General features: G+C 43.2%; 1 protein-coding gene across 4 annotated transcripts in view; it reads right to left on the minus strand.

Annotated features, from left to right (window-relative positions):
- LOC126191488 (uncharacterized) overlaps positions 1-26,868 on the minus strand; it is a 200,275-nt gene that overhangs the window by 161,200 nt on the left and 12,207 nt on the right. Inside the window, exons 2-3 of one of the 4 annotated variants that reach the window (XR_007538357.1) lie at positions 24,882-24,914; positions 23,899-24,038 (exon numbers count right to left, since the gene is read on the minus strand). The exons of 2 other annotated variants lie outside the window; for them this stretch is intronic. Coding sequence is in view for 1 of the 2 variants with exons in the window: in XM_049932379.1 (XP_049788336.1) it covers positions 24,882-24,914 (33 nt within the window). In the remaining variant the exon portion in view is untranslated. Of the gene's footprint in view, positions 1-23,898; positions 24,039-24,881; positions 24,915-26,868 lie in introns of those variants that run through there. One more of the 4 variants, XM_049932379.1, reaches the window with a different exon arrangement.

Here is a 26,868-nt window from a genome sequence, read left to right on the forward strand (position 1 = left end):
GTTAGGTTTAAATAGTTCTAAGTTCAAGGGACTGATGACCTTAGATGTTAAGTCCCATAGTGCTCAGAGCCATTTGAACCATTTGTCTATACCAAAGGACGCCTTTCGCACCTTATACACGTCAATCCCATCTTGCATGAAACAAATTATTAGGGATCATAGCCGAATGTGTGCCTATTAGACAACAGGACACATGCTGAACTGGGGTGACTCAGTCGCTAATCATTTCTACAGAACATACTAATGTACATATCATGAGACTATGAACGTCCTATCTCTAGTCGTTAAAGGTGTTCTGTTTGTTCTCAACATGAGTGTACAAATGGTGGGTAGGCATTATTGTCATGATAATAGTCCTCTGTTCTGGAGTTCCTCTATTATTTTATTTATTAGCGTAAACAACGAGTTGTTTGGCATGCGTGCGTGATCGTTCATCACGGTTTACTTTTCTGCTTCTGTTCTCTGTATGTGATAATTTTCTTGCAGGGTTATGAGATGTCTTTTATTGTTGATTCTAATTATTTTGATGTCTTCTTCTCTAGTGTTTGGTTCGTGATTGTGTTCACTTAGTCGTTCTGCAAATGTGGAGTGGTGTTTCCATACCTCCAGGCTCTACTGTATTTTTTGTATCTCGCATCAAACATTCTGCCTCTTTGTCCTATGTACCTGCCAACACAAGTGTTACACTGTAATTGAATATACCTGCTTTCTGATATATATCCGTGTTTTTGGTCAGTTTTGTGGTGTATTTTTTGATAGAATTTGTATGTCATTATGTGCCATCTTCTGTTTTCTCTTATGTTATCCTAATAATTTTGTGTAGTTGTTATGATAATAAGTGATTTTGATTGTATATGGTCCTGTTGCGATGTTATCAATGGTTTTGCGCTTCCTGATTATATTTTATATTTGATTGTGTTGTTTAGCTTTGTGACTATATCAATATTGTACTCATTGTTTTGGGCTATCTGCATTAATATCTCCAGTTCTTTTTGGTAGTTTTCATTTTTGAGTGAAACTGTATTGAGTCTATGGAGCATGTGTTTAAGTTTTGCTTGCTTTTGTGAGGGTGGATGGTACGAATACTGGGGGATAATAACGTCAGTTGCTGCGGATGTATAGTGAATTTCAATCATAGATTATTGTTTAGATTTTTGATTGGTATACCCAAAAAGTTTATTTGATTGTTCTCTTCTCTTTCCATTGAGAGTTTTATATTTTTATGTACCTTATTGATGATAGTATGTAATTCTTCAACTTTTGTTTGTGGTACATCTATTAAGCAGAGGATGTTATCCATATACCTGAACCAGTATAGTATGTTGTATTCTTTTGCTGCTATTTTTGTGAACACTGGATCAGTTATAACTAGTTCCTTATTTCTAGAAAAGGACAACCGGTCTGAGGTTATACACTGGAGGTCCTTGTTTCGCCATTCTCTATTCCCAGGGAACGGCCGGAAATTGGTCAAGGTCACCCAGGCAACTGTGCAAGTTACACCGAAGATCATGACGTTATTCTGAAGTCGTCACATCATAAAGATGGCGGTTCACCCTGCCCCTTTGAAGCAAGTGGATTAATCACCCTCTTCTCTCGTCAATCTTTTTTAACTGGGACACTTAAGTGTGAGGCGTTATTATGGAGCTGGACAGCATAGGAAGAGGAAATGGCAATATCTTAATAACAAATTACGTCACCTGAGTTCTATTTGTTAAAAGCAGTATTATGTGACACCTGCAGAGGCCACATTGAGTCACATATGTAAGTACTCTCATTATCCCACATTTCACGTATTTTTTAACAATTTCCCATAATGTTCGTCTTATAACTGGATCCATTCTGCAACTGGGTAGCATAGGGAGAGAAGTTGCAGCCTGTGTCGATTTGTTCGTAATAAATTACATTATGCCATATCAGTTGGGTTCTATTTGTGAACAACTGTTTTGTATTACGTGGAACGAACCGAGACTACATCCAGGCGGATTCTTATTATTCGATATTATCCAACATTTTCCCCAATTTTACCTATTTTCACGCTTTTCCGGATTTTCTTTTGTCCAGTTACGCAAGATACATGGCTCTCTTCCCAACGTAGCGACGACGTTATGATGCTCTCAGGCAATCACAATGCACTATGGGCTTTAATTCGATATCACTAATATTGAAGCACACTTCCCCAAATCCATCTGTTATAGTTGTGACACTCTGGAGCTGGACAGCATAGGGTTAGGTAGTATTCCGTGTCGGCTTGTTAATAACAAATATGTTACTTGAGATCTATTTCTTTTACAATAGTTTAATATTCCGTCCTTATAACCACTAGCAGAAGCCTCACTGGCAGATACGTAAGTAATCTCATTCACCCATATTTTATGAATTTTTTCTTTTTTTTGTATTTTACGCAGTTTTACACATTGTACCCAATGATGCGAGTTATGTGTCAACATGGTGTTAACATCGCCTCGCATCGAGACAAAATGTCACGCCACATACGTCACGTCACGTCATGACGTCACATCACAGTGGCGCACCGTGGTGTGGCACGTCGTGACGCGTTTCGTAGACGTCGTGAATTTGTCAGTAGATAACAATGCAGCACGTTGCCGATTTATTTGTCAGTGCAGAGACACCACCCTATTACTAATGTTGGATGTCATGGTGTTGGAAGTGAAAACATTCGTACAAATAGTGAGGTCATAGAGAATTTTAAACGCGCTACCGATTTCTAGCCAGGGGGGGTGTAAATAAGACAAATACCACAGAGCAGTAGGTTCAAATGGCTCTGAGCACTATGGGACTTAACTTCTGACGTCATCAGTTTCCTAGAACTTAGAACTACTTAAACCGAACTAACCTAAGTACATCACACAAGTCCATGGCCGAGGCAGGATTCGAACCTGCGAACGTACCAGTCGCGCGGTTCCAGACTGTAGCGCCTAGAACCGCTCGGCCTCCACGGCCGGCAGAGCAGTTGGTAAAGCACCACTACATTACAAGATGATGGGACGTCACAGTAACATTTTGATGCTTCCAACCAAAGTTTCTGTATGTGTGTAGCACAGCGCTACAAAATACGCCTCTAGAGACGTGAGAAAGGGAAATGTGTAGCCGAGAGCGCTGATGTTTGCGGACACACTACCGACGAACTGTCGAAAATTTGAGGTATAACCTCTCCGGTCTGGCGCCAGACATTGCTGCTACATCAGTTCTCTCCGAGAGATCTCCTCCCCACGTTAATAACGGCAAGCAGATCCCGACACGTCGATGAAAATATGTAAGTCTGGCATACACCTAGATAACGGGGAACTCGCCCCAGGACTCACATATCGAACGAGTGAGGCGAGATCCTGGTAGGGTATGCCACTCATCGTGCGATTGTGACCACCAGGCCGCGAATAAGTGAGCTCCGCTTGTTTTCCTGACATTACACCAGACCATTTCACCAGACGAGGTAGAGAGATTTGCACAATTTATGTGTAATCTTATCCACCCTGGCGGCCGGCATAAATGGTGCTCAATGCTTCAGTGAGAGGGTATCTCGCTTCCCACTCCCGGGTTCCCGGGTTCGATTCCCGGCGGGGTCAGGTATTTTCTCTGCCTCGTGATGGCTGGGTGTTGTGTGCTGTCCTTAGGTTAGTTAGGTTTAAGTAGTTCTAAGTTCTAGGGGACTTATGACCACAGCAGTTGAGTCCCATAGTGCTCAGAGCCATTTGAACCATTTATTTGAGAGGGTACCCCGCCACAGAAAAACCTGTCGTAACTCGCCGGCGCCCTTGCAGACAAATGTTGTCAACAGTTGAAGCGCCAAGCACTGCCCTCCCCACCACTTAATCCTTTCTCTCTGGACCACCTAGGCCAACCAGTCGCAACTCGCAGACGCTTACACGCTCACCAGAGGAAATCGACCTAAGTTTTTGTTGTAAGTTTGTAGCAGTATAAGGTTTGTAGCAGTAACGTTGTACCTGTGGTGTCACCGCCAGACAGCACACTTGCTAGGTGGTAGCTTAAATCGACCGCGGTCCATTAGTACGTGTCGGACCCGCGTGTCGCCACTGTCAGTACTTGCAGACCTAGCGCCACCACATGGCAGGTCTAGAAAGACGGACTAGCACTCGCCCCAGTTGTACGGACGACATTGCTAGCGACTAGATGTACGAAGCCTTCCTCTCATTAGCCGAGAGACAGTTAGAATAGCCTTCAGCTAAGTCCATAGCTACGACCTAGCAAGGCGCAGTTAACCATATCTGGAGAGAGTCTTACTTGTATTCACCATAGAGATGTACCACACAAGAGAATAAAGTTAAGTATATGAGACGCTCCGTTCTTTTCTTTATAGCATTTATGAAGTATCCTGTTTCAGACTTAACGCAAGACGGCGTGAGTTGACGCGTGCCCTATCGGCTACTTCATTGTGGACTGGCTGCTCTTGTCAGTCCACAAAAGTACCAATATACGCTTCGTTGCAGTGAATCCCTTGTCGCTGTAACACACTCCTTATTAAGCCGAAGACTTCTCCAAGGCACCAGTAACGTAATGCTGGACTTGTTGCTGGTAGCATTAATCCAGATGCTAGTATTATGTGAACTGAAACTGGCCAAAGCTGTTTTTCGTGAAAAAAAAGTACTGAGAACTGACATAGATAGTCAACATAACGTAAGGGAAAATAGAAATTGTACAGTTAGATGCTCTCCTCTCTGTAGCTCTGCTTTTTGTTAGTGGCACTTGGTGCCTTAATGTGCGTGCGTCTTGAGAAGAGGGATACCGAATTCACATGATCCCCTTATAAGCAATAAGCAGCCCAGGGTCCGGATAAGCATTTAATAAAACATATTAAATCTGTGTCTAATTTGGAAGTAGAAGTAGTCTTGAGATAATTACAGTCCGCATCTATTAAACCAAAGTGGCAGTGTCTCAGACTGTAAGACAAACCTCGTTTTTTGTCATAGCACGCCACGAAATCCCTAAACAATTTATGTACGTGATAAATAACTATTGATTCGCAGACCAAACGTTGATAATACCATACTGCCATTACCGCTGTGTAGTGGAATCGTAAAAGATCTGGAAGGACGATATTTCCACCACCCATAGCTGTGAGGGTATGAGAAAGCTACTTTCACAAACTTAATTCTATAAGAAGTAAAATGGGCAGGTTAGATGATTTCAATCATCCGGCGGAGTAACTGAATTACATCGTCAGATTGGTTGAAAGCAGCGTTGTTTCTTTGTGTAATCGGCCTCCACGATAAAACACTCCAAAGGTGTTCTATAGGAGTCAGGTCAGGACTCCGTGTAGGCCAGTCAATTATAGGGATGTTATTGTTGTGTAACCACTCCGCCACAGGCCGTGCATTATGAACAGGTGCTCGAGCGTGTTGAAAGATGCAATCGCTATCCCCGAATTGCTCTTCAACAGTGGGAAGCAAGAAGGTGCTTAAAACATCAATGTATGCCTGTGCTGTGATGGTGCCACACAAAACAACAAGGGTTGCAAGCCCCCTCCATGAAAAACATTACCACATCATAACACACACCACCGCCTCCGAATTTTAGTGTTGGCACTACAAAAAATGGTTCAAATGGCTCTCAGCACTATGGGACTTAACTTCTGTGATCATCAGTCCCCTAGAACTTAGAACTAGTTAAACCTAACTAACCTAGGGACATCATACACATCCATGCCCGAGGCAGGATTCGAACCTGCGACTGGAGCGGTCGCGCGGTTCCAGACTGCAGCGCCTAGAACCGCTCGGCCACTCCAGCCGGCTTGGCACTACACACGCTGGCAGATGACGTCAACCGGACATTCGTCATACCCATACCATGCCATCGGATAGCCACATTGTGTACCGTGATTCGTCACTCCACACAACGTTTTTCCATTGTTCGGTAGTCGAATGTTTACGCTCCTTACACCAAGCGAGGCGTCTTTTGGCATTTACCGGCGTAATGCATGAGCAGCAGCTCGACCAAGAAATCCAAGTTTCCTCACCTCTCGCCTAACTGTCATAGTACTTGCAGTGGACCCTGATGAAGTTTTGAATTCCTGTGTGATGGTCTGCGTAGATGTCTGCCTATTACACATTATGACCATCTTCAACTGTCGAAGGTCTCTGTCAGTCAACGGATGAGATCGGCTTGTACGCTTTTATGCTGTACTTGTCCCTTCACGTTTCCACTTCACTATCACATCGGAAACAGTGGGCCTAGGGATGTTTGGGGAGTGTGGAAATCTCGCGTTCAGACGTATGACACATGTGACACCATATCACCTGACCATGTTCGAAGCCCGTGATTTCCGGGAAACACCCCATTCTGCTCTCTCACCATGTCTAGTGACTACTGAGGTCGCTTATATGAAGTACCTGGCAGTAGGTGGCAGTTCAATGCACCTAATATGAAGAACGTATGATTTTGGAGGTTTCCGGGATACTTTTGATCACATAGTGTAGGTCTGCTCAACGTAATTATCTACCTTACGCATCACGAACGTAAAAATTCTTGTCTACTTCTGCCACGAAGACAGTCACTCCCTCTTGGGATGAATAGTTATTCTGTGCATTCTCATATTTGATGTCACTAGACTAGAATATTCTTAACACTATCCTAACAGCAACTAATAAAGTAAGCGGCCCACACTGGTTTGCTTTCGACAGAAAGACAGCCATCCACCCTACGTACAGTAGAGGTGTCAGCATCGCTGATTGGTGGTTCATGTAATGGGTTCCCATGTTAAATAATTAGAAATACAATCAAACAGAGCATAGACTCTGATCTTATGGAACATAGCACTACCACACAGGTTACAGTATTTAATACTCCGGAAAAAGCCAGTTTGGACCTTAGATACATCTGTATTTGTGTTTCTAAACCTATGTAGGACAAACACTGGAATGCGGGTTTCGCAGGCAATACGACCACTAAGAGCAACTGCTTTTTACTAACGATGATTATTCACTACAGCAGCGGAATACCATCGGATATTGGTCATTATAGCTACACTATCGATCACGCAAACTTCTAAATGTGATTGGACTCACACTGTATTGTTTGCGCCGTGAGGTGTATACGCCAGAGTCGTGAGTTGGGGGTGAAGCGTCCAACAGCAACGAACAACATTCACAGTGCTACCCAGCACACGAAAATCGCATACTCAGCTGTGTCCTCGGAGCTCAAGCGCAGCGACGGCGTAATTTGTAAACTAACTGAAACTTCGCAAGTGGACTGCTACAGATGTCGCAGGCAGACAGGAAAATGCAGATATCTGACCGACCCCGATTATTCAGCTGTGTGATAGACAAGGCCTCCCGTACAGAATCGTAGCGAGGAGTAGGCACGCAGTCGGGATTGTAAACATCTGAGGATCACCGCCCCTAATTCCCTCTCCCTCTCTCCTTCTCTCTCTCTCTCTCTCTCTCTCTCACTCTCTCTTTAGTGATAGCACATCCTCCTCCATGGTACATGCATCCAAGGCAGTAAACCTCCCTCAACTGATACCAATGGATAGAACAACCGAAGAAAGTTAAATGTACGATAAATGGAATTAAACATTACACAAACACCAACCAATATTACAACAGCTTCCTCACAAATACAAAATTAGCGGGAGTCCACAATTTCGTCTTGCCTCTCTAGAATGTTCCATCATTCCATTGGTAAGATAAATGCGCTGTGGATCCCTCTAGCTACTCCTTACAGGTACTGTCGACCGATTAACCCATCTACACAATGATTACGTTTTTTCTACGTACGGGGTCTTAACTTTAATAGTGGCTACTATTTATTTACAGCTCATAAAAATAGATGCGTGTTTAAAAGTTTTACTGACCTTCAAAGTAGTCACCATCATTGTGTATAACCCGCTACCAGCGATGTGGAAGTCGTAGGATACTCTTAGCAGTGCCACCAGTTGTGCTGGCAGTTCGAGCGGCGCGGTCTATTGCCCGACGAATTTCTAGCAGTTCAGAATAGAATGCTGTTAAGTGTTTCCTTTAGTTAAGAAATCGAGTCGAGCTCACGAGGGCTTACGTCAGGGGAGTGCAGTAGTTGGTATAGTTCTTAGCAGCCCCATCAGACAAAAAAATCAGTAACAGCTTGCATTGCACGTGCTTGAGCATTGTCCTGCAAAATGATGGTCAGGTCCTGCAGAAAGTGTCAGCCGCTCATAGTTTGTGTTTTCTGTGAGGGACCGTGGATCAGAACGTGTTAATGTCAGTTTAGAACGTGACACTGGCCTCTAAGTCGTGGCGGCAAAATAAAATCTTCGGCAGTGTACAAAGCGTGTTAGAGCAGAAAAAAAAACAACGTTTCAAACGATGAGACAGGGTCACAGGGTCTTGCGACTTACAGCATAATCCGTGGGACACGATCATCCTCCTACAGTACAGGTGATGAAACATTAAGCTGGTCTGTGCAGCTGATCAATACCTCCATATTTAATAGGATCGTCACGTATGATCAAAACCTGCATGCATGCGGTATTTGTTTTCCATATATGGGAGGAAGGGGTGTGGTTAAAATCTTATCGAGTTCTCTATCGGATGAAGTTAGTGGAGCTTTTATAGTTCATAATTTTTCTCTGTTGGATGGTACAGAATAACGAAGATGTCATACTGGGGAGATAGATGTGAATGGACACGGATCTGTAGTACTTGTATTTAGTTTGGGGACGCACGATAGTGCAGTAGCAAAAACCTTGTCGTTCAACCTGTTCCCGTTTCCATGTAATGGTCAAAACACAATTCTGTTGCAGTAACGTAGCTTAGCCTGTTTCTACACGGGATGCAGTAGGTGGTAGATATAATTACGTCCGACTTGTACTCAGTTCCGACTTACATTGGAACGATCACATACGCAAAGCTGCAGCGATGGTAGCGCAAAGTCTGAGGGGGCAGTTGCGGGATGCATAGGGAATACTTAAAATGAGGCTGCGTTTATACGGCAGCAGATGGGTTCGAGAAAGGTGACTCATTTCGAGATATGAGAGTGCCAGAAATATGATTCACTAGTGACTGTAATTATTAAAGGACTTCTCCATAGGATCCAACGCAGGTATGTGCTTGAATGGGAAGACTTGATTCCAAATCCCAGACAGCATTTCTAGCGGACAGCATAGCATTAGAGATCTGAAAAGTTAGTGGAGATTTCTTATGACCTCACCACCTACTGTTTGTGATCCTTCTCAATCAACCATCGCCTATAGCGCAGTGGACATATCACTGAACCTCTGACATGGCTTCGAGACAGAATGCATTACAAATACTGCAGAAATATCTAGTGGCAGTGGCGTGAGGGAGTTAGAAATACTGGTTTCATACCACGTTTCATAGGCGAATCACTTTGTAAATGGGTAATTTTATTACGAGGTTGCACCGTCGCCGACGTGTAACCACACTGCTGGTCTGATACTATATATTCCAGGGATCACCGTCTATATTCAGTGTCACGGTATTCGTCTGGTCAAAAAAAACCACCTCATGCAGAGGTTATGTCGTGCGTCGATTTATAAAGACAGTATAGCTTTTAACATTGGTACTTGTATGCACCTGTAGAAGCAAGACTGCTTGTGATAGTACAACGGTCGTGTTTTTTAACATCTGCCAGTTTGTAAGGCGATTACGCCTCTCTTTCTAGGACACAGTGGTACCACTCACAAGAAAAACTTATGATAGATGCTCACCAATCGTTGATTTTCGGTCTGTATTATTTCGTATCGTCAGAAATCAGCTATTGACGACGTATTATGCTTAGTAGTAGGGGATGTATGATAGGTTCGCCATGAGCATCAGGATTATAAAATATGTGTTTGTGTTCCGACATGTGCAAAGGAGATAACTATATCCACTCGTAAGGAAGGTATGGGTTTGACGTCGAATACTATGATAGCAAAGGGAAGAGTATGTCAAGTCATAAGAATGGTACAGATATTTCTATTTCCAGAGACACAGCCGTCAACAGGGTGTGTTTCCGATACTTTGCTCGTTGTTGAATGTCACTCAACTCAATCCGTAGTCGTAACATTTAATTGTAAGTATATCGATCAAATATATACGTGACCGATTTCAAAGGATGATTCGTCTATGCGTGGCCTAGGCGGGAATGATACACATTTCCCACTAACGGCAGCGGCCGTCCAAATTGAGCGGGCTATTGCAATGCAGGAATGTAGTTCAGTTAACCGTGTAGTCCTCTAGACAGCCGAATAGCGAACTAATAATTAGTATGTGTTGGACAGATTTGGTGATCAAGCGGAAATTTGAGAAGATTCAATATGGACGTGTGTTTGCGCTAGGCATTATTCCCTCCCATGTAAATTGTTCTGCTGACTGCTTCTTCGCATTTCACGTCTTTATTTAGTTGAGAGAAGATCGGTTGTGGTCTGTGCATCTAGCGCATGGAAGACACGTTTGCTGGTTCTATAGATATGAGAAATACGTTATTTGACTTTGTAAATTATAGGGGTCATTTGAAATCTGTTACATCACCAACATCATTATTCTTGAGTGGAAAATCAGTTTCCGCTGCTTCTTTTTCTAGTTTCCATGTAAATGTCCTCACAGACGTGATAATTTTCTCAGTCGAATGTGAAAAACTGTACAGATTTTGCTGATAAACTAAGTGAAACTGGACTTTGTCTATTATTGTGGAAAGAGAGCATTTAGTATAATCGAGAATGTTTTTTTTCCCTCCTTTTGTTAATAGCTGCTTTATTATAGGATTGAGTTGATGTTACATAATCCCTCGCTGAACGGCGGGTGAGTTCTCTACAACACTGTGGCTCTCGTCCGGTCCCTGCTGGAGTGTCCTACGTGATAAACAAAAGTGTTTTTTTCTCAGATTGAGAGGCGTTGAGGACCTGTCTAGAGTGTTAGAGTGGCGCCTCCTAGCTGTGAGGGTCGTTGCGCCACTATCCTTTAGACGCCTAAGATGCATTTGGGGAAAGCCACCCTTCTTATCTCCTAGTTAAAAAAGTATACTTGCTTTTCTGTTGGCGAAGCACAATCGTATCAATGCGGTCAGCGTCCAGCACTGCTGTCGGCTGTCAGCTGAGTAGCTCCATCCCATAGTTTGTGATTGTACATGGAGGAGAACGCACGTTCAACTGCAGTCTCTCATGACGACGATTTTCCCCAGTACATGGGATGCGTTATGACCCGTTCAGTACGAGTGCTGGTTTTTTTCCGATAATTTCGAAGTATAGTTATAACTGCGACTCATTTTTTCCATCAGCTGTGATAGCGTGTACTGGCTTGGGTTATCCATGCAGTAGGCTGATTTTTAGTAGGCGTGTGTAGTGAACTCCGATGTCAAACAGCGAAAGATGCTACATTCTTGCAGGTAATATACTTTTCTTAAACTCCCCTTTGTCCAAAACCGGCATCTAGTCAGTTGAACGTATCTCCCACCAAAAAGAATAAAGATTTTATGCTAAACCCGAGCCTTTTTCCCCCCAGCTTCTAGCTCTAGGGTACAGTTTGAGTGTTTCTGTCGCCAGTTTCGAGAGGTATCGCAAGATTTTTTTCCCCAGCAGGATAACACCAGTTGTATGGTATCAGCAAATTTTGTCAAGTCTTGCCATCCTTGTGAAGCGCTATGCATATAGTTGTGTAATAAGGGCCAGTTTTTATGATTAAATACGTAATTAGAATAGATATTCTGGTAAGTTTAGAGTGGTATTGCGCATTTTTTCACCAGCAGGATAAGCCCAGTTGTATGGTATAGTTAGTTTTTGAGATTTTTAGCCCTCCTTGTGCAGCGCTATGCATAAAGTTGTGTAATTAGAGCGGAACTTTGTGATTAATTACGTATTTAGGATGGTTATTTGCCACAGTTTCCCGAGCAAAATAAATGATGTTCACTAACTTAACGTTCCTCTCCCCCATCTGTACAGTGCGCATGTGTTAGGGGGGTGCTCATAGGCTTTCCATCCAGTACAATCAGTGTTCAAGTCGCTGATAAGTTGGGTTTCTTACGTGCACTGAGTGTTTGTGCTCTGAATTATTTTCGGGTGTTTAAGCATTGTGAGCGTGTTTGCGTGTATTATTTCGGTGATCTAGGAGTAGTTTGCACTTCTGTATGGCGTGTACTGGATTATTTGGGAAATTTTACCAGTTGTCTGCGTGTCTGTACATCAGAGTAATGCATTACTTATGAGTAGTTTCCAGGACTGTAAACTGTATATTGTGACCCCAAGCACGTCAGGGTGAGTGTTTTGTATCATTGTAATAAATAAACTAGGTAAAATCAGTCGCTAAATAAATTGTTCCAAGAAGCAATAAATTACAATTGTTTCTTTCTTCAGCAGACCAGAACAGGCTGATTCCATTTTCGGCCAATTTTCCTACTCCAGACCGCTGGCAGGGTGAGTGTTTTGTATCAGCATGATAAAGAAACTAGGTGAAATGTTTGCCTAAAAAAGTTGTTCAAAACATAAATAAAAAGTACACTCCTTCCTCTCTCCAGTAGCCCAGAACAGTCTGATTCCTTTTCCCACCAGTTTCCCCCTCCAGAGCGCCAGGGGGGATGAGGAGGCTGGGGCAGTTGTGCATCTCAGAAAAACACATGACGTCATGATGATGATGTGCTCCTATGGACTGAACGCACGATCATGTGACCCATCGCTGCGCCTTCCAGCTGTGAACTCACGCCGGCCGAAGTGGCCGTGCGGTTAAAGGCGCTGCAGTCTGGAACCGCAAGACCGCTACGGTCGCAGGTTCGAATCCTGCCTCGGGCATGGATGTTTGTGATGTCCTTAGGTTAGTTAGGCTTAACTAGTTCTAAGTTCTAGGGGACTAATGACCTCAGAAGTTGAGTCCCATAGTGCTCAGAGCCATTTGAACCATTTGTGAACTCACGAACTAGGTAAGTTATTTGGTATGGTGGATCGGAGGCTGTTGTGTCTTGTGTGGTGGGAGGTTTTAGATATGACAGACAATTCCAGCAGGCCTAGATGTTTCCATGCATTGTGTAATGCATCTTTAATGCAAAGCATTTATTTGCTGGATGGTATTCTTATATTCTTCCTCTTCATATGTCCAAGCACTAATGCTCGCTTCCATTCCTCATGCAGTGAGCTGTCGATACACTCCTCGGCTGAATGGGTGCATGTAATACAGCTATTAAAACCCCCATGTCTGGCACCAACATCTCGCTAATTGTACACCGACAGCTCAACAAGCACTGATATCACAGCCTCTTGTGGCGGTAACACGACACTAATGCCTTAGGTAGATAACAAACTTAAACAAATTTCAACAAATCTAACAAAATTTCTGAAAATTTATACAAATTTAAACGTATTTAAACAAATTATATTCGAACTGAATGACATCATGAGCAGTCTGAGAAAATACTGAGGTGCCAAGTATGAAAGGGATGCCACCACCACATACTTGTGGGACCTGAATGGACACCTGTGCATTGCTTAGCAGCTGACAGACATGTCGTCACTTCGTGGGGGCTGCTGGTACACCCAGACCCTGGCATTGGCATCGCGCATCGATTGGCGGGATGTGGTTGTTTATTAGCTATCTTTTGTCTAAAATCTATTCTATAGATTTCACTGATCAATAGGATGATCTCATACATGTGAAGCATATCGATTTACTTAATTTGCATAAATTTTTTCTATCAACGTGGTGCTAGTGGTACAATAATTAAGGGGGGGTAGGACGTCAAACGGGCCGACTTGGAGAAGGAGAGGCACCACAGGACATTTTAATTTCCACTGTCTATACTTTTACAAGTAAATTCATAAACCTTTCTCAGCATGACCAGGAAGGATTCATGATTCACCCTCGTAGCAGCGGAAGTTCAAAAACATAACAAAATAATTTTTTTTTACATGTGAAATTTCATTATTTTTTCACTTACTATTGGCTACGCTTGTATCTATAGGAACACTGTACTTCATAAGAAAGACAGATTGTTCGATGAATTTTGCACAGCATACAAACCATACTTACAGGTGTCTGCAACTCTAGAATCTATTTAATTTATGAAAAATGAGCTGTTACGTTTTAAGCTTTATGTTTAGAAAAAAATCAAATTTTGTAGTTAATTATCTCAATTTTTACCACAGTTTTTAATAGATTTGGAAAATTCTAGAGTTTCATATACCTGTAAGTATGGTTTGTATGCTGTGCAAAATTCATCAAAGAATCTCTCTTACTTGTGAAGAAAAATTTACCTATTGCAACAAATGCACCCAACAGTAAGTGAAAAAAATGATGAAATTACATATCTAAAAAAAATTTTTTATTATGTTTTTGCACTTCCACTGCTTTCAGTGTGAATCCTGACTCCATCCTGGTGATGCTGACAAAGTTTTATGAATTTACTTGTAAAAGTATAGACAGTAGAAAATAAAATGTCTGTGGTGCCTCTCATGCTCCAAGTCGGCACGTTTGACGTCCTACCCCCCTTAAGGGGAGGGCGTTGGTGGTTGAATGACATGGAGCAGAACAGCAGATTAAGTACAGAACAACAGGTTAATTTGCACAATTTTTTTGCAAAACATAGTACAATAGATTAAGGGGATGGTGACAAAGAAGAATGCCCCAGAAATAGAGTTCAAAAGCATGTGAAATTCCAAAAGCGTACCAGAAAATGGTAGGAGGACATAACTAATTACTTAATTTGGTACCAATGGCGGTACAGTAATTTAAGAAAATGTGGGTGACATGAAAAAACCACTTAACAGAACAGTAGGATAAGTGCTGACAAAGGGCAGAATATTAGGTTAAGACACACAGTGCAGGAAAATTAGGTTATGCTACATCTTTGCCCCATGTAATTACTTGTTACAACACCTACATGTTTCCAAACATAAGAGCATAATGAGCAAGAGAAATCCAAAACCCACAATTTGAACTTTTTTAAGTAAACAATATCCTGTTATGTGATCATTCCTCTCCACCAAAGAGCCACCAATTTCTATATATTGCATACACTACTTTGAATCCTCTAAATAGTTGAAATAAACAGTAATCCACAGATTGTCTAAATTCATTAAGCAATGCCCCATACACAGCAATCGATTTTCCTGCAAATGACCGATCAACTGAGTCTTTTTCCCACCAATTTCTGGGAGGGATGGTGGGAGGGGAGAGGGGTTTACCAGAGAGGGAGAGGTTAATTAATTTATCAATTTAATTAAGTAGTCAATCAAACTGATAAGAGTGAGATGGCCTATCCCACCTACTAATGTCTAACTTCAACATTTCTGCCTATGCTGCTCAGTACCATACAGTATCCAGATTCAATATCGGAAAATTATGAAAACCATATGGAAAATACAGGGTGATTCAAAACGATTACCACAACTTTAGGAATTTAAAACTCTGCAACGACAAAAGGCAGAGCTAAGCACTATCTGTCGGCGAATTAAGGGAGCTATAAAGTTTCATTTAGTTGTACATTTGTTCGCTTGAGGCGCTGTTGACTAGGCGTCAGCGTCAGTTGATGCTAAGATGGCGACCGCTCAACAGAAAGCTTTTTGTGTTATTGAGTATGGCAGAAGTGAATCGACGACAGTTGTTCAGCGTGCATTTCGAACGAAGTATGGTGTTAAACCTCCTGATAGGTGGTGTATTAAACGTTGGTATAAACAGTTTACAGAGAATGGGTGTTTCTGCAAAGGGAAAAGTTCTGGACGGCCGAGAACGAGTGATGAAAATGTAGCACGCGTCCAGCAAGCATCCTGATCTTACCCCCTGCGATTTTTTCTTATGGTCGTATGTTAAGGATATGGTGTTTCGGCCACCTCTCCCAGCCACCATTGATGATTTGAAACGAGAAATAACAGCAGCTATCCAAACTGTTACGCCTGATATGCTACAGAGAGTGTGGAACGAGTTGGAGTATCGGGTTGATATTGCTCGAGTGTCTGGAGGGGCCATATTGAACATCTCTGAACTTGTTTTTGAGTGAAACAAACCTTTTTAAATACTCTTTGTAATGATGTATAACAGAATGTTATATTATGTTTCTTTCATTAAATACACATTTTTAAAGTTGTGGTGTTCTTTTTGAATCACCCTGTATATAACATATGGTGTAATGAGACTAGTAGTGTAGTCTTGTAAACAAAAGAACTCAAATGATGGAATTTGTTATTAACAAATATACTCTCTTATGCTGCCCAGCTCCATAGTAACCCTTTCCAGTGCCCCAGTTACTTAAGGTATGAAGGAAGTGCTCATTGGTCCTGACAGATGGGGAGGAGAGAGACATGGTTCGCCGCTATTTTCATGACACATGACAACTATAGAGTCACATCATGACCTTGAATACAACTCCCCAGGGGTGAGGGAGTGGGGGAACCAAGGAGCACAAGGGTATAACCTGATAGCAAATGTTTTATCTTATATAGGGATCAGAATATCGTTATGACTGATCTGCGGCCTCAACCTGCAAAGCTGCCCTACTCATGTGCAAAACTAAAAGTAAACTCCTCCCGAACAGGCCATGGTAGCCCCACGCTACAGACCGACCGTCACGTCACCCTCAGCCCACAGGCATCACTGGATACGGATAAGTAGCAGCATGTGGTCATCACACCATTCTCCAAGCTGTATGCCACTTTATGAGCCTGGAGCCGCTACTTCTTCTCACAAGGGCTGAGAGCACACTTGCCACCAGTGCTTGGTAAACTGGATGGCCACACATCTAAGTGCTAGTCCAGCACGACAGTGCTTAACTTTGGTGATCTGATGGGAACTGGCATGGCCATTGGCACTCATGTTCTCTGTGCCGTCTCTGAACAAACAGAGCACCATCTGGCATCGAAGCCACTTTACTTGGTTCGTTTTAGTGCATGGAAAGTGTGAGGTCACCGCCAGACACCACACGTGCTAGGTGGTAGCTTTAAATCGGCCGCGGTCCATTAGTACATGTCGGACCCGCGTGTCGCCACTGTCAGTAATTGCAGACCGAGCGCCACCACACGGCAGGTCTAGAGAGACGTACTAGCACTCGCCCCAGTTGTACGACGACTTTGCTAGCGACTACACTGACGAAGCTTTTCTCTCTTTTGCCGAGAGACAGTTAGAATAGCCTTCAGCTAAGTCCATGGCTACGACCTAGCAAGGCGCCATTAGCCTTACTGTGCTTGTATTTAAAGAGTCTCACTTGTATTATCAAGAGCGATGTACCACAATGATGGATTAAAGTTAAGTATTCTTGGAGCTACGTTCTTTTCTTTATAGCATTCAATACGTATCCTGTTCCAGACCTCACGCCCGTCTGCGTTAATTATAGCGTGCATTTCGGCCTCCGCTATCTACAAGGTGTTGGCACATTTGCCAACACATCAGAAAGTATGTCCTGTCTGGGAAGAATACAACTGCTGGTCCAATGTCTTGTCCCACTCACAGAAAAAAAGTGATCATCTATGTCATTAAGCTCCTCATTTCTGCCTAGCGACTGGGTGTAATTCAGTACTCATCATTGTCTAGAGTTTGGCACATAGGGCATAACGATCAATCAGTCAGACTAATCTCCATCAGTTCACAGATATACAGGGTTATTACAAAGGATTGAAGCGATTTCACAGCTCTACAATAACTTTATTATTTGAGATATTTTCACAATGCTTTGCACACACATACAAAAGCTCAAAAAGGTTTTTTAGGCATTCAATATGTGCCCCTTTAGTGATTCGGCAGACATCAAGCCGATAATCAAGTTCCTCCCACACTCGGCGCAGCATGTCCCCATCAATGAGTTCGAAAGCATCGTTGGTGCGAGCTCGCAGTTCTGGCACGTTTCTTGGTAGAGGAGGTTTAAACACTGAATCTTTCACATTACCCCACAGAAAGAAATCGCATGGGGTTAAATCGGGAGAGCGTGGAGGCCATGACATGAATTGCTGATCATGATCTCCACCACGACCGATCCATCGGTTTTCCAATCTCCTGTTTAAGAAATGCCGAACGTCATGATGGAAGTGCGGTGGAGCACCATCCTGTTGAAAGATGAAGTCGGCGCTGTCGGTCTCCAGTTCTGGCATGAGCCAATTTTCCGCGGGCTACGCGTGAAACTTGCCCGCACGCGTTCAACCGTTTCTTCGCTCACTGCAGGCCGACCCGTTGATTTCCCCTTACAGAGGCATCCAGAAGCTTTAAACTGCGCATACCATCGCCGAATGGAGTTATCAGTTGGTGGATCTTTGTTGAACTTCGTCCTGAAGTGTCGTTGCACTGTTATGACTGACTGATGTGAGTGCATTTCAAGCACGACATACGCTTTCTCGGCTCCTGTCGCCATTTTGTCTCACTGCGCTCTCGAGCGCTCTGACGGCAGAAACCTGAAGTGCTGCTTCAGCCGAACAAAACTTTATGAGTTTTTGTACGTATCTGTAGTATGTTGTGACCATATGTCAATGAATGGAGCTACAGTGAATTTATGAAATCGCTTCGAACATTTGTAATAGCCCTGTACTGTCTATGTCAGGTAGAATGCTACACATGTCTGTGCATCTGTGTCTAAGGAAACACACTGTACTGATCGCCATACCACATGCCAATTGATATGTGAATAACTCCTCAGACTGGGGTTGCTAGGCCGTCCTGTAGTTCGTATCTGATAGGCGTCACCTTGAGTCGCAGGTCTGGTTCCTGGCAGAGCTGTCTGAATATAGCTATATTTGATATAAAAAACACTGTGTATAGGGTGAAGCGACTATTAAATGTGATGGAAACCCACTGGTGGTAATTCTTCTATTAAATTACTAATCAGTCATGTCTCATGTCATCTCCACAGTTGTAACATTGTGCTGATGCATAGCGCCACCACTCTTTCATGAATATGTACAAGACCCGGTCAACTCTTACTAAGACAGGGGCCTGGGATTTGTATCTCACTTTAAAAAGTAGAATTACACTCATAAAGGAACCAAAGGATGCCAATATGAATTGCGCTACTACCTCCAATGTCTGGAGTACTTGGGCAAAGTGCAGAATCCGTAACTCCAGATATGTGTTTACATGTTTGATCTGCTGGAGGATGTGTAAGGCCCGCGTGATGTTCCTTTTGACACCTGTCTGGACTGCTTGTAGCAGTCTGTTACACTTGTACACTGCTGTGCGTCATGTGCCGTTGGTAGCAACAATTCCTAGTCATTCCAAAGTATCAATGAGCCATAAACATGCTACATATTCTTCCAATAGCCTGACACCGATACACATCACCTACCAACATGCCCACATTTATATGATTGGTAGTGGCCGTTCTATATTTGTGGATCCAATCTAAAGCCACATGCATGTCGTTATCAGTCCGCTCTGCCAGAAATAGCCCATTAGTATATGCTTTACACTTAAATGTATATCATCTCAAAATCAATCCTGTCAATCGGTGGCAACAGCCACAGAGTGAAAGATCAAGGGCTAGCACATAATATTATAGACAGGGGACACCATTGTCTGTCCTATCTCGATAGGATGAGGGATTTCGTCGTACACCCATTGAGAAGCATTACAGAGAAATCATGGTGGAGTAAGCATGTCACTATGGTGATAAATGGCCATGGAAACCGCATGTGCATCAAGACTTAGACTCACTCCATTGAAAGCTTGATCAAAACATACTGACAATAGTGCTCCATGGCGGCAGCATCTTTGCTAGGACCATCATATCGTGATAGTCACCAAATGCCTTCTAGGTGTTGATATCTCTGCTGCGTGCCATATTATCGAGTGAGATAACCTGGCGCAATTTTCATTGGTAGCGTGCTGCTAATAGACTGTGATATTTTATAGTCGTAGTTAAGCAGTGTCAGATGTTGTTAGCCCGGTATCCGGGTGCCACTTGAAGGTTTGTGTATCGCAATAATCAGCCCCACCACAAAGCAGCTGACGGTAAAGGCACGTCAGGAGACATTATTTCGTGGCGGATATCAGTCCATCGGGATGCTGTCGTATAGCTGGTGATCCTATAAAATTTCAAAGCATACTCATTTGGTCCCAGTGATTTATTCACTGCTCCCCAATCAATGGTCTTCATCCTAAGTAATTTACTCCACCTGGTTCAGTGGTGCCAAAAGTCGAATGTGTAATGGCTGCCATATCGATATCCACTGCAGCATGATGCTGCTGGTGCACTGCAATGTTCTACAAAGTCATTGCCCATGTCTTGTTGTAGCATTAGGTGTGTGCCATCATTCAGTGCTTGTGCCTGGGCTCTTCATCGTCTTTTGCCTTTGTTGATGATATGATACATTAATGGGTGTCCTCCTGTAACCTAGTTTAGTGTCCATGCCTGCAGCATTGCACCTTCGAGATGACATAATGGGTTTAATTTCGACCTTCGCTCGTTGTACTGCAACTCCAGAAAAGGTCCTGGTCAGTGCATTTCTTTAGCACTGTGAAATAGAAGTCCATCGTATGACGTCGCTACACTGCCTGCTTACGACCATATGTCATCATTTCAGAGCATAGCACCAGTTTGGCAGAATCAGTCGGCTAATGTAGGGCAGCACCATACGCTCAACGGCGTCGTTCACAAGATTTCCAAGCAAGGAGTGTCCCTGACGTCGGCGACATTCAATTTCCAAAGACCGTAGTTCCGCCACACCTGCTGCTGGAGGGAGATCATACAATTAATGTCTTACGGTCAACGTAGGTTACAGGCTACAGTTCCGCATTGAGGACCTATGTGTTAACATTTTCTGTAACAATCAGCTACAACATTCTGACTACTGACTTGCTATCGATATAAACAGCGTCACCTGGCAGGAATGACTGCTAGTCAGACACACGCATGGAGCATGTGGTATCGTTGAGTGTGCTGTTCATGAGTGGAAAGAAGAATGTGCGCAATCTATGTGAGTCTGGCCGAGGGCATATGTGACAGCTTGGAAGGTCAGCACGAGTATTTCGGAAACTGTACGACTTTTCGGTTGTTCGAGTAGTTCTGTGTAGAGTTTCTTCAACACATGGTGGGAACAGATTGAAACCATGTCCAGACGTCGTTGGCTTGGGCGGTCACCCCTCATTACAGTAGTCACACTTCGTAGGATGTGCAGACTGGTGAAATAGGAATTAACTTCAGATTTTAACGCTATGCACAGTACAAGTGAGTCTGAACACCGGCAACGATGCGCCTCCACAGGGCGACCCATGAATGTATCAATGTTAACAAGACGACATCAGCAGCTATGACTGAAATGGGCACATGACCATCGGCTCTGGAAGCTGGTGCAGTGAAAGAGAGTTGTATGGTTTGATGAATCCTGATACCTTCCTCATCGCGCCGATGCTGGGGCAAGAAAGCTTCGTTTTCCAGGTGATCAGTTCCTTGACACCCGTACTGCAGGATGGAGACAAGCTGATGGTTTTTCCATTATGGTCTGGTGAACATTCAAATCTAAGGCACCATGATGGCCAATGAGCATCATTAACTGATGGCAGAATTAAGTGACTTGTGTGTGCAGATGTGGTGCCAACCGCCTCCATGGACCTACCAAGGCCTCACTGCTTCCACGCCACAACACTTCGCTGTTGTTATCCGTGTCAAAGGTAGATATACCGGTTATTAGGTGGGTATTCATAATGATGTGGATGACCAGTGTACACTCCATCGAGACGACTATTGGAGCCGGCCGGAGTGGCCGTGCGGTTCTAGGCGCTACAGTCTGGAACCGCGTGACCGCTACAGTCGCAGGTTCGAATCCTGCCTCGGGCATGGATGTGTGTGATATCCTTAGGTTAGTTAGGTTTAAGTAGTTCTAAGTTCTAGGGGACTCATGACCACAGCAGTTGAGTCCCATAGTGCTCAGAACCATTTGAACCATTTTTTTGACTATTGGAGTGACTCGTTACATGGGTGTATCCGGGGTGGAGGCCATGGATATGCTCCTACATGTCATAAAAATGCATCTTCTGTGTCAATATTCGTAGTTCTTGCAACGGTGTGCATCGACAAAAGTGATCTTTCGGTGCAAGTACAAAATTAAAAGCGCCGCCTAGAATAAAATAGTCGTGGCGTCATTGGAACAGAGGGGCAATTTTCTGTGTGAAGAAAAAGGAACTCTCTTCTGTTCCGTCAGTACTCGACAGTACATAGACATAATGAACCGTCCATCAAGCACCGTCGCTGCCAATCCTCCCCCCCCCCCTGCCACCCCCCTCACCGAATGGTTCAAGATGTCCCCTACCCTGATGCCTTTAGTAAGAAGTTATGCAATGCTGCTGCCAGTTTTGAAGGTACGTAATACTAAGGCTTTGCATTTGCACATATGGGAAATTCGTCGATGTGCATTTCTTGTACAAGGAGGATGTCTATGTCCGCCGTTTATATTACAAATTTAGGTAAAGATACCCTTTTCTGCGACTGAATGGCGTTGATATTGAGAGAGGCAAGCCAATACGCCTGTCTTCGTTCCTATGGCTACGTATCTATTGCACATGGAAGCTTATGTCATTTGAATTCGTATTGGCACATTGTGTGGCTCTGTCGTGTCTGCCGGCGTTCGTTATAGTCCTAACTTAAAGTGGCGCCGACCCTGCTGGGTTGCCTGTTGCTACCGTCAGCGGACCACCTTCACAGTCAGCCCAGTCTGCTTGGGACAAGTTTGCCGTCGGCGCGGTCTTGCCAGCCCCATCTCTCTGTGTCGTCTTTTCTGGTACCATATATTGGTAATGGACTGACGATAGCCCTGCATTGTCGAGCTCTACAGGGCTATTCTACTGCCGATATGGTGGTGTCCTGCCTGTAAAGTGTCGGTTCCCTTTGTCATATAGCGCGTTTCTGGCCCATTATTGACGGTCGCCCTCCGTACGTAGCTTCTTTTAGTCACGTTGTGGCTTAGAGCTCTTCAAATTCTGAATCGCTGCAACACATCTTCATTAGTTACACGACCCACCTACACCAGAGAGCAAAAGAGATACACATGAGTAATATCGTGTAGGGCCTCCGCGAGCATGCAGGAGGGATGTGGCACCATGAATCCTGTCCATAAATCCGTAAGAGGACGAGGGGTGGAGATCTCTTCTGAACAGCACGTTGCACGGAATTTCTGAGAAAACAGTAAACACGAATAATATTTTAGTGCCTCAGTTTATCATCTTAGTGCCCACGTTCACTTATGCTGAAGTTCATCTCGTAACCCGTTTCGTACACACTATGCATTCGGTTCAAGTTATCTTCCTCGAGTTCACTGCCGTCTCTGACAGAGTGACAATGTTATCGGCAAGCCTTAAAGTTTTTCTTTCTTGTCCCCATCTTTAATTCGCATTCCAAATTATCTTTGGTTTGCTTTATTTCTCCCTCCGCAAGTAGGTTGAACAACACGGGCATGGATAGATTACAAACATGTTACCCTTCTTTCAGCCCATGCATTTATTTTGTATTCTTTAAATTTTACAAGTAAAGTCTCATTTCTGTCCAAGCTGTACAAAAAGCTTCGCACCATGTATTTAAGTAATCTCAGAACATTTTGTAGTCAATATTGTCAAAATGTTATTCCATTATTTTGCTATAAAATTAAAATTAAGAGTAACAGCTTCTCAATGAAATGTCTGCTCTTGTTATAATTTTCACATCGATACTTCAGTTTTCATTGACGAAAGGCGAACGTAGCGACTGTATAGAGATGCAAAAAATACCAAACTTTTAGTATTTTCTGGAGGCTGAACACACAACACTTACATTACAATTACAGCTATTCGTCCATGGAAGTAATGAAAACAGTTACAAAAAATTAAGGAACTTTGTTTATTTCTTGACCTAGTAAAGACTCAAAGAAAGTCATTACTTTACGTTTTGGAAATACAAATTCCTTTACACCAATGAAATGTATCCGTATGACAACGACTTCTCCGTCAGGAGAAGCGTCTTCGTCCTCCACCATCTCCCTCACATCGGCTGACCAATCTTCTTCTGGCATCAGTTCGTCAATCCACCATAGATCTGTATCTGAATAATCCATCTCGTCCGGGTAAACCTCGAAGAGATGCAGCTCTTCTGCCAGGTCAGCCTCGATGTCCAGTACATATTCCTCGACATCCAACTCCAGCAAGTCCATTTCCGATCGCCATCTAAATACAAATAAGGAAAACAAAATTGAAATGTTTTGGAAGACATTATGTGGATAACTATTCTAAAATATATTTCCCTTAAACAGTGTCATTCTTGTGAGAAGAGATTTGTCAAACTTATAAAGATTTATGATTGTGGCATGGCACGTTCTTTTAAGGAGTATGTATAATCAACCAACTTATCAAAAGCATTATCAGCAGCAAGCTGACTTATTTCCAAAACACATTATTTGATGATCTTACAGTAAGCGTTTGCAGACTACAAGTAAACCGTGCGACACAAGGGGTATACTACACCATATGGGATATGCGAATATTTCATGTACTACTTATTGCGCCACAAGCGACATTGAACATATGTTAAAACGATGCTTCAACACAATTTAAGGAAGAACGTCGGTCTGTCATGCTGGTAGTTAACTACTACTAAAGTGATTAGCTTCATGTGTATCGTGACATTTCCGGCATATCTCACGGAGTGCATTTTGTTACCCTAAACGATCGCGCTCGCCACATTGATCATTACAAGACGTCTGCTAAGGGGACTGAAATCGGTCGTGTTTTAATTTGCCATCATCACCAGGAAGACAGATATTGCCGCGTGTCACACTACAATGTCAGAGTCAGTTACGGACTGCTTCTACGTCAGTCACGTCACCAGTGAGACGACCAGCCCCACCCACCCTCTACCTCTGCGCTGTGTCCACCCTGAGCACTGTGGTTGGCGATCTTATCTGTATCTCCCCTCTCTGCAAGCACTGACGACGTATCGTAAACCATTATACGAAACATATATAACTAAAAGAACTTATCTTCTATTATTCAGAAAGACTTGGTACTTACATTTCTGTAGAGAGTATGAGCTGCCATAAAAGCCTGAAATAGAAAAGAGAAGAACATGCATTTTAGTTACGATTGATGAAGGGTAAATAGTTAGGTTTGTTTACTAACAATAAGCAATACTAAGAGTTCAAAGGAGCGAAAGGTTTTACGAAACATATATTTCGGAGTGAATGTAAGAACTTCGAGACGCGAGAGCAATTGGTGCCTGTATGCCTCGCCAGTCACACATTTCGCCTGCGACCAAAACGCGAGACTGACGCAGCGATTCCGGCCTACAGCGTTTAGAGTGACGAGTGTGCGAGGATGCGAGAGCTGGCGGCGACTTACCAGCACAGAATCGCGAATGCGACGTCGTCGAGCGCAGTGATAAGCACGAGAACAAGCATCTTGTCTGACTGCTTAGCACCAAATTAGTGTTTCCGCGGTTACCCCGGCTGTAGCTCCATTGTCGATACAGGAGACAATGGAATCTCACCACTCACGAGTGTCGCGTGAAAAAACTGCTCAACGAATCACATACTTATTTGTGCGCTGCGAGATAACAAAATATATTTAATGATTGTTGCACTGACCGACATAGTTTACATTGCAGTTTTATAATAGTTTAAAAATTGTTCTCCATATATACGTAAGCGCGGCATAAGCTGAAAGTGCTGAGACTTGATTTAAAAACGTTAGTTCTGATAGAAACTACGCAGATGTTCCGAGGTTCCTCTTTCGGTTTTCTTTAGGTATCCACCCAGCGCGTTCCAAAAATGTCGGTAGGATGACGTGCTCCGCTATGCCTACCTGCCAGAGCATTATCGTAATAGACGTGGGAAGACAAATTCCTGCAGTGACTAAAAAAGTATCAAGCATTTTCCGCTTATCAAGTGGTCGAGGCCGGAAAGTTCGTCTGTGACACACAATACGAAAATTGTATACTTTTTAAGTTGTACAGCTGTGACGCGTAAGATCTGCTACCAACTGATGGAAAGTATTTTAGATGTTTGAAGTTTGAATCTTCTAGCTTGAGAGATACATGGTTTCTAGATGCAGGAGGCTGTACTATTCTATAGAATCTTATCTTTGGAATTGCAGCGACTATCACATTTCTTTGCATTCCAGTAATGTCTGGTATTTCAAGGCAAAGACATCGAGTGGTATTAAACTAAAGAATCGGTGACTTCCTGTCACACACGACTTTTCCACTTGACCTATTGTGCCCTTTGATTCAAACTATTCGTGGACGTCTATATTGTAGAGAAATTTCGCTTTCACTATGGGGTCCATGCCTTATCTTCTAGTAAATCTACAGTGCTTCTAGAATCAGTCACAAAAAATACGGTGTCTCAGTTCTCTGTCTCGCTTACTAAATAGTTCAAGGCACTACCATATACGTAATATCCATCGATAACTGGACGACGACTGTATAATGCCACAGTAAAGCGTAAATAAAACCAAAACCTCCACACCTGAGATGCTGCCCTTACTATGACAAGTAACCGTCACACTTCGATTGCTATGCATTCAAGATGTAGGCGCCTCGTCAGTTCTCAGTCAACAAACGGCGCCAGCAATTTAGCCGAACTCTACGCTAAACTGTGAAATGGCGTGGCTGACCCGTTGGTGTTGTTATAGTCCAGTACTTCCTTGTGAAGACTAGAACTGGACAGTTAATAACAGCTTGACTACGAATGGTTTTGTTCTTTCAGACAAAGAGACTGCCTAATCTGCGATTCAGTCATAGAAGTGTCACCCTCAGATTAATCGAGTAACTATACAGGCACATATAACCGGCACACGTTTGTACTTTCAGAAACATGCTTAATGTCGTTACAATATATCCTGCATTCACCTTATTCAAAAGGGGACTCAACACAGATCCGTGTGAGTGGCTGTTATATACCAACTGCTCAAAAATGGCTCTGAGCACTATGGGACTTAACATCTTAGGTCATCAGTCCCCTAGAACTTAGATCTACTTAAACCTAACTAACCTAAGGAC

This window comes from Schistocerca cancellata, chromosome 6 (genome assembly GCF_023864275.1).
Source record: "Schistocerca cancellata isolate TAMUIC-IGC-003103 chromosome 6, iqSchCanc2.1, whole genome shotgun sequence".
Lineage (NCBI taxonomy): Eukaryota > Metazoa > Arthropoda > Insecta > Orthoptera > Acrididae > Schistocerca > Schistocerca cancellata.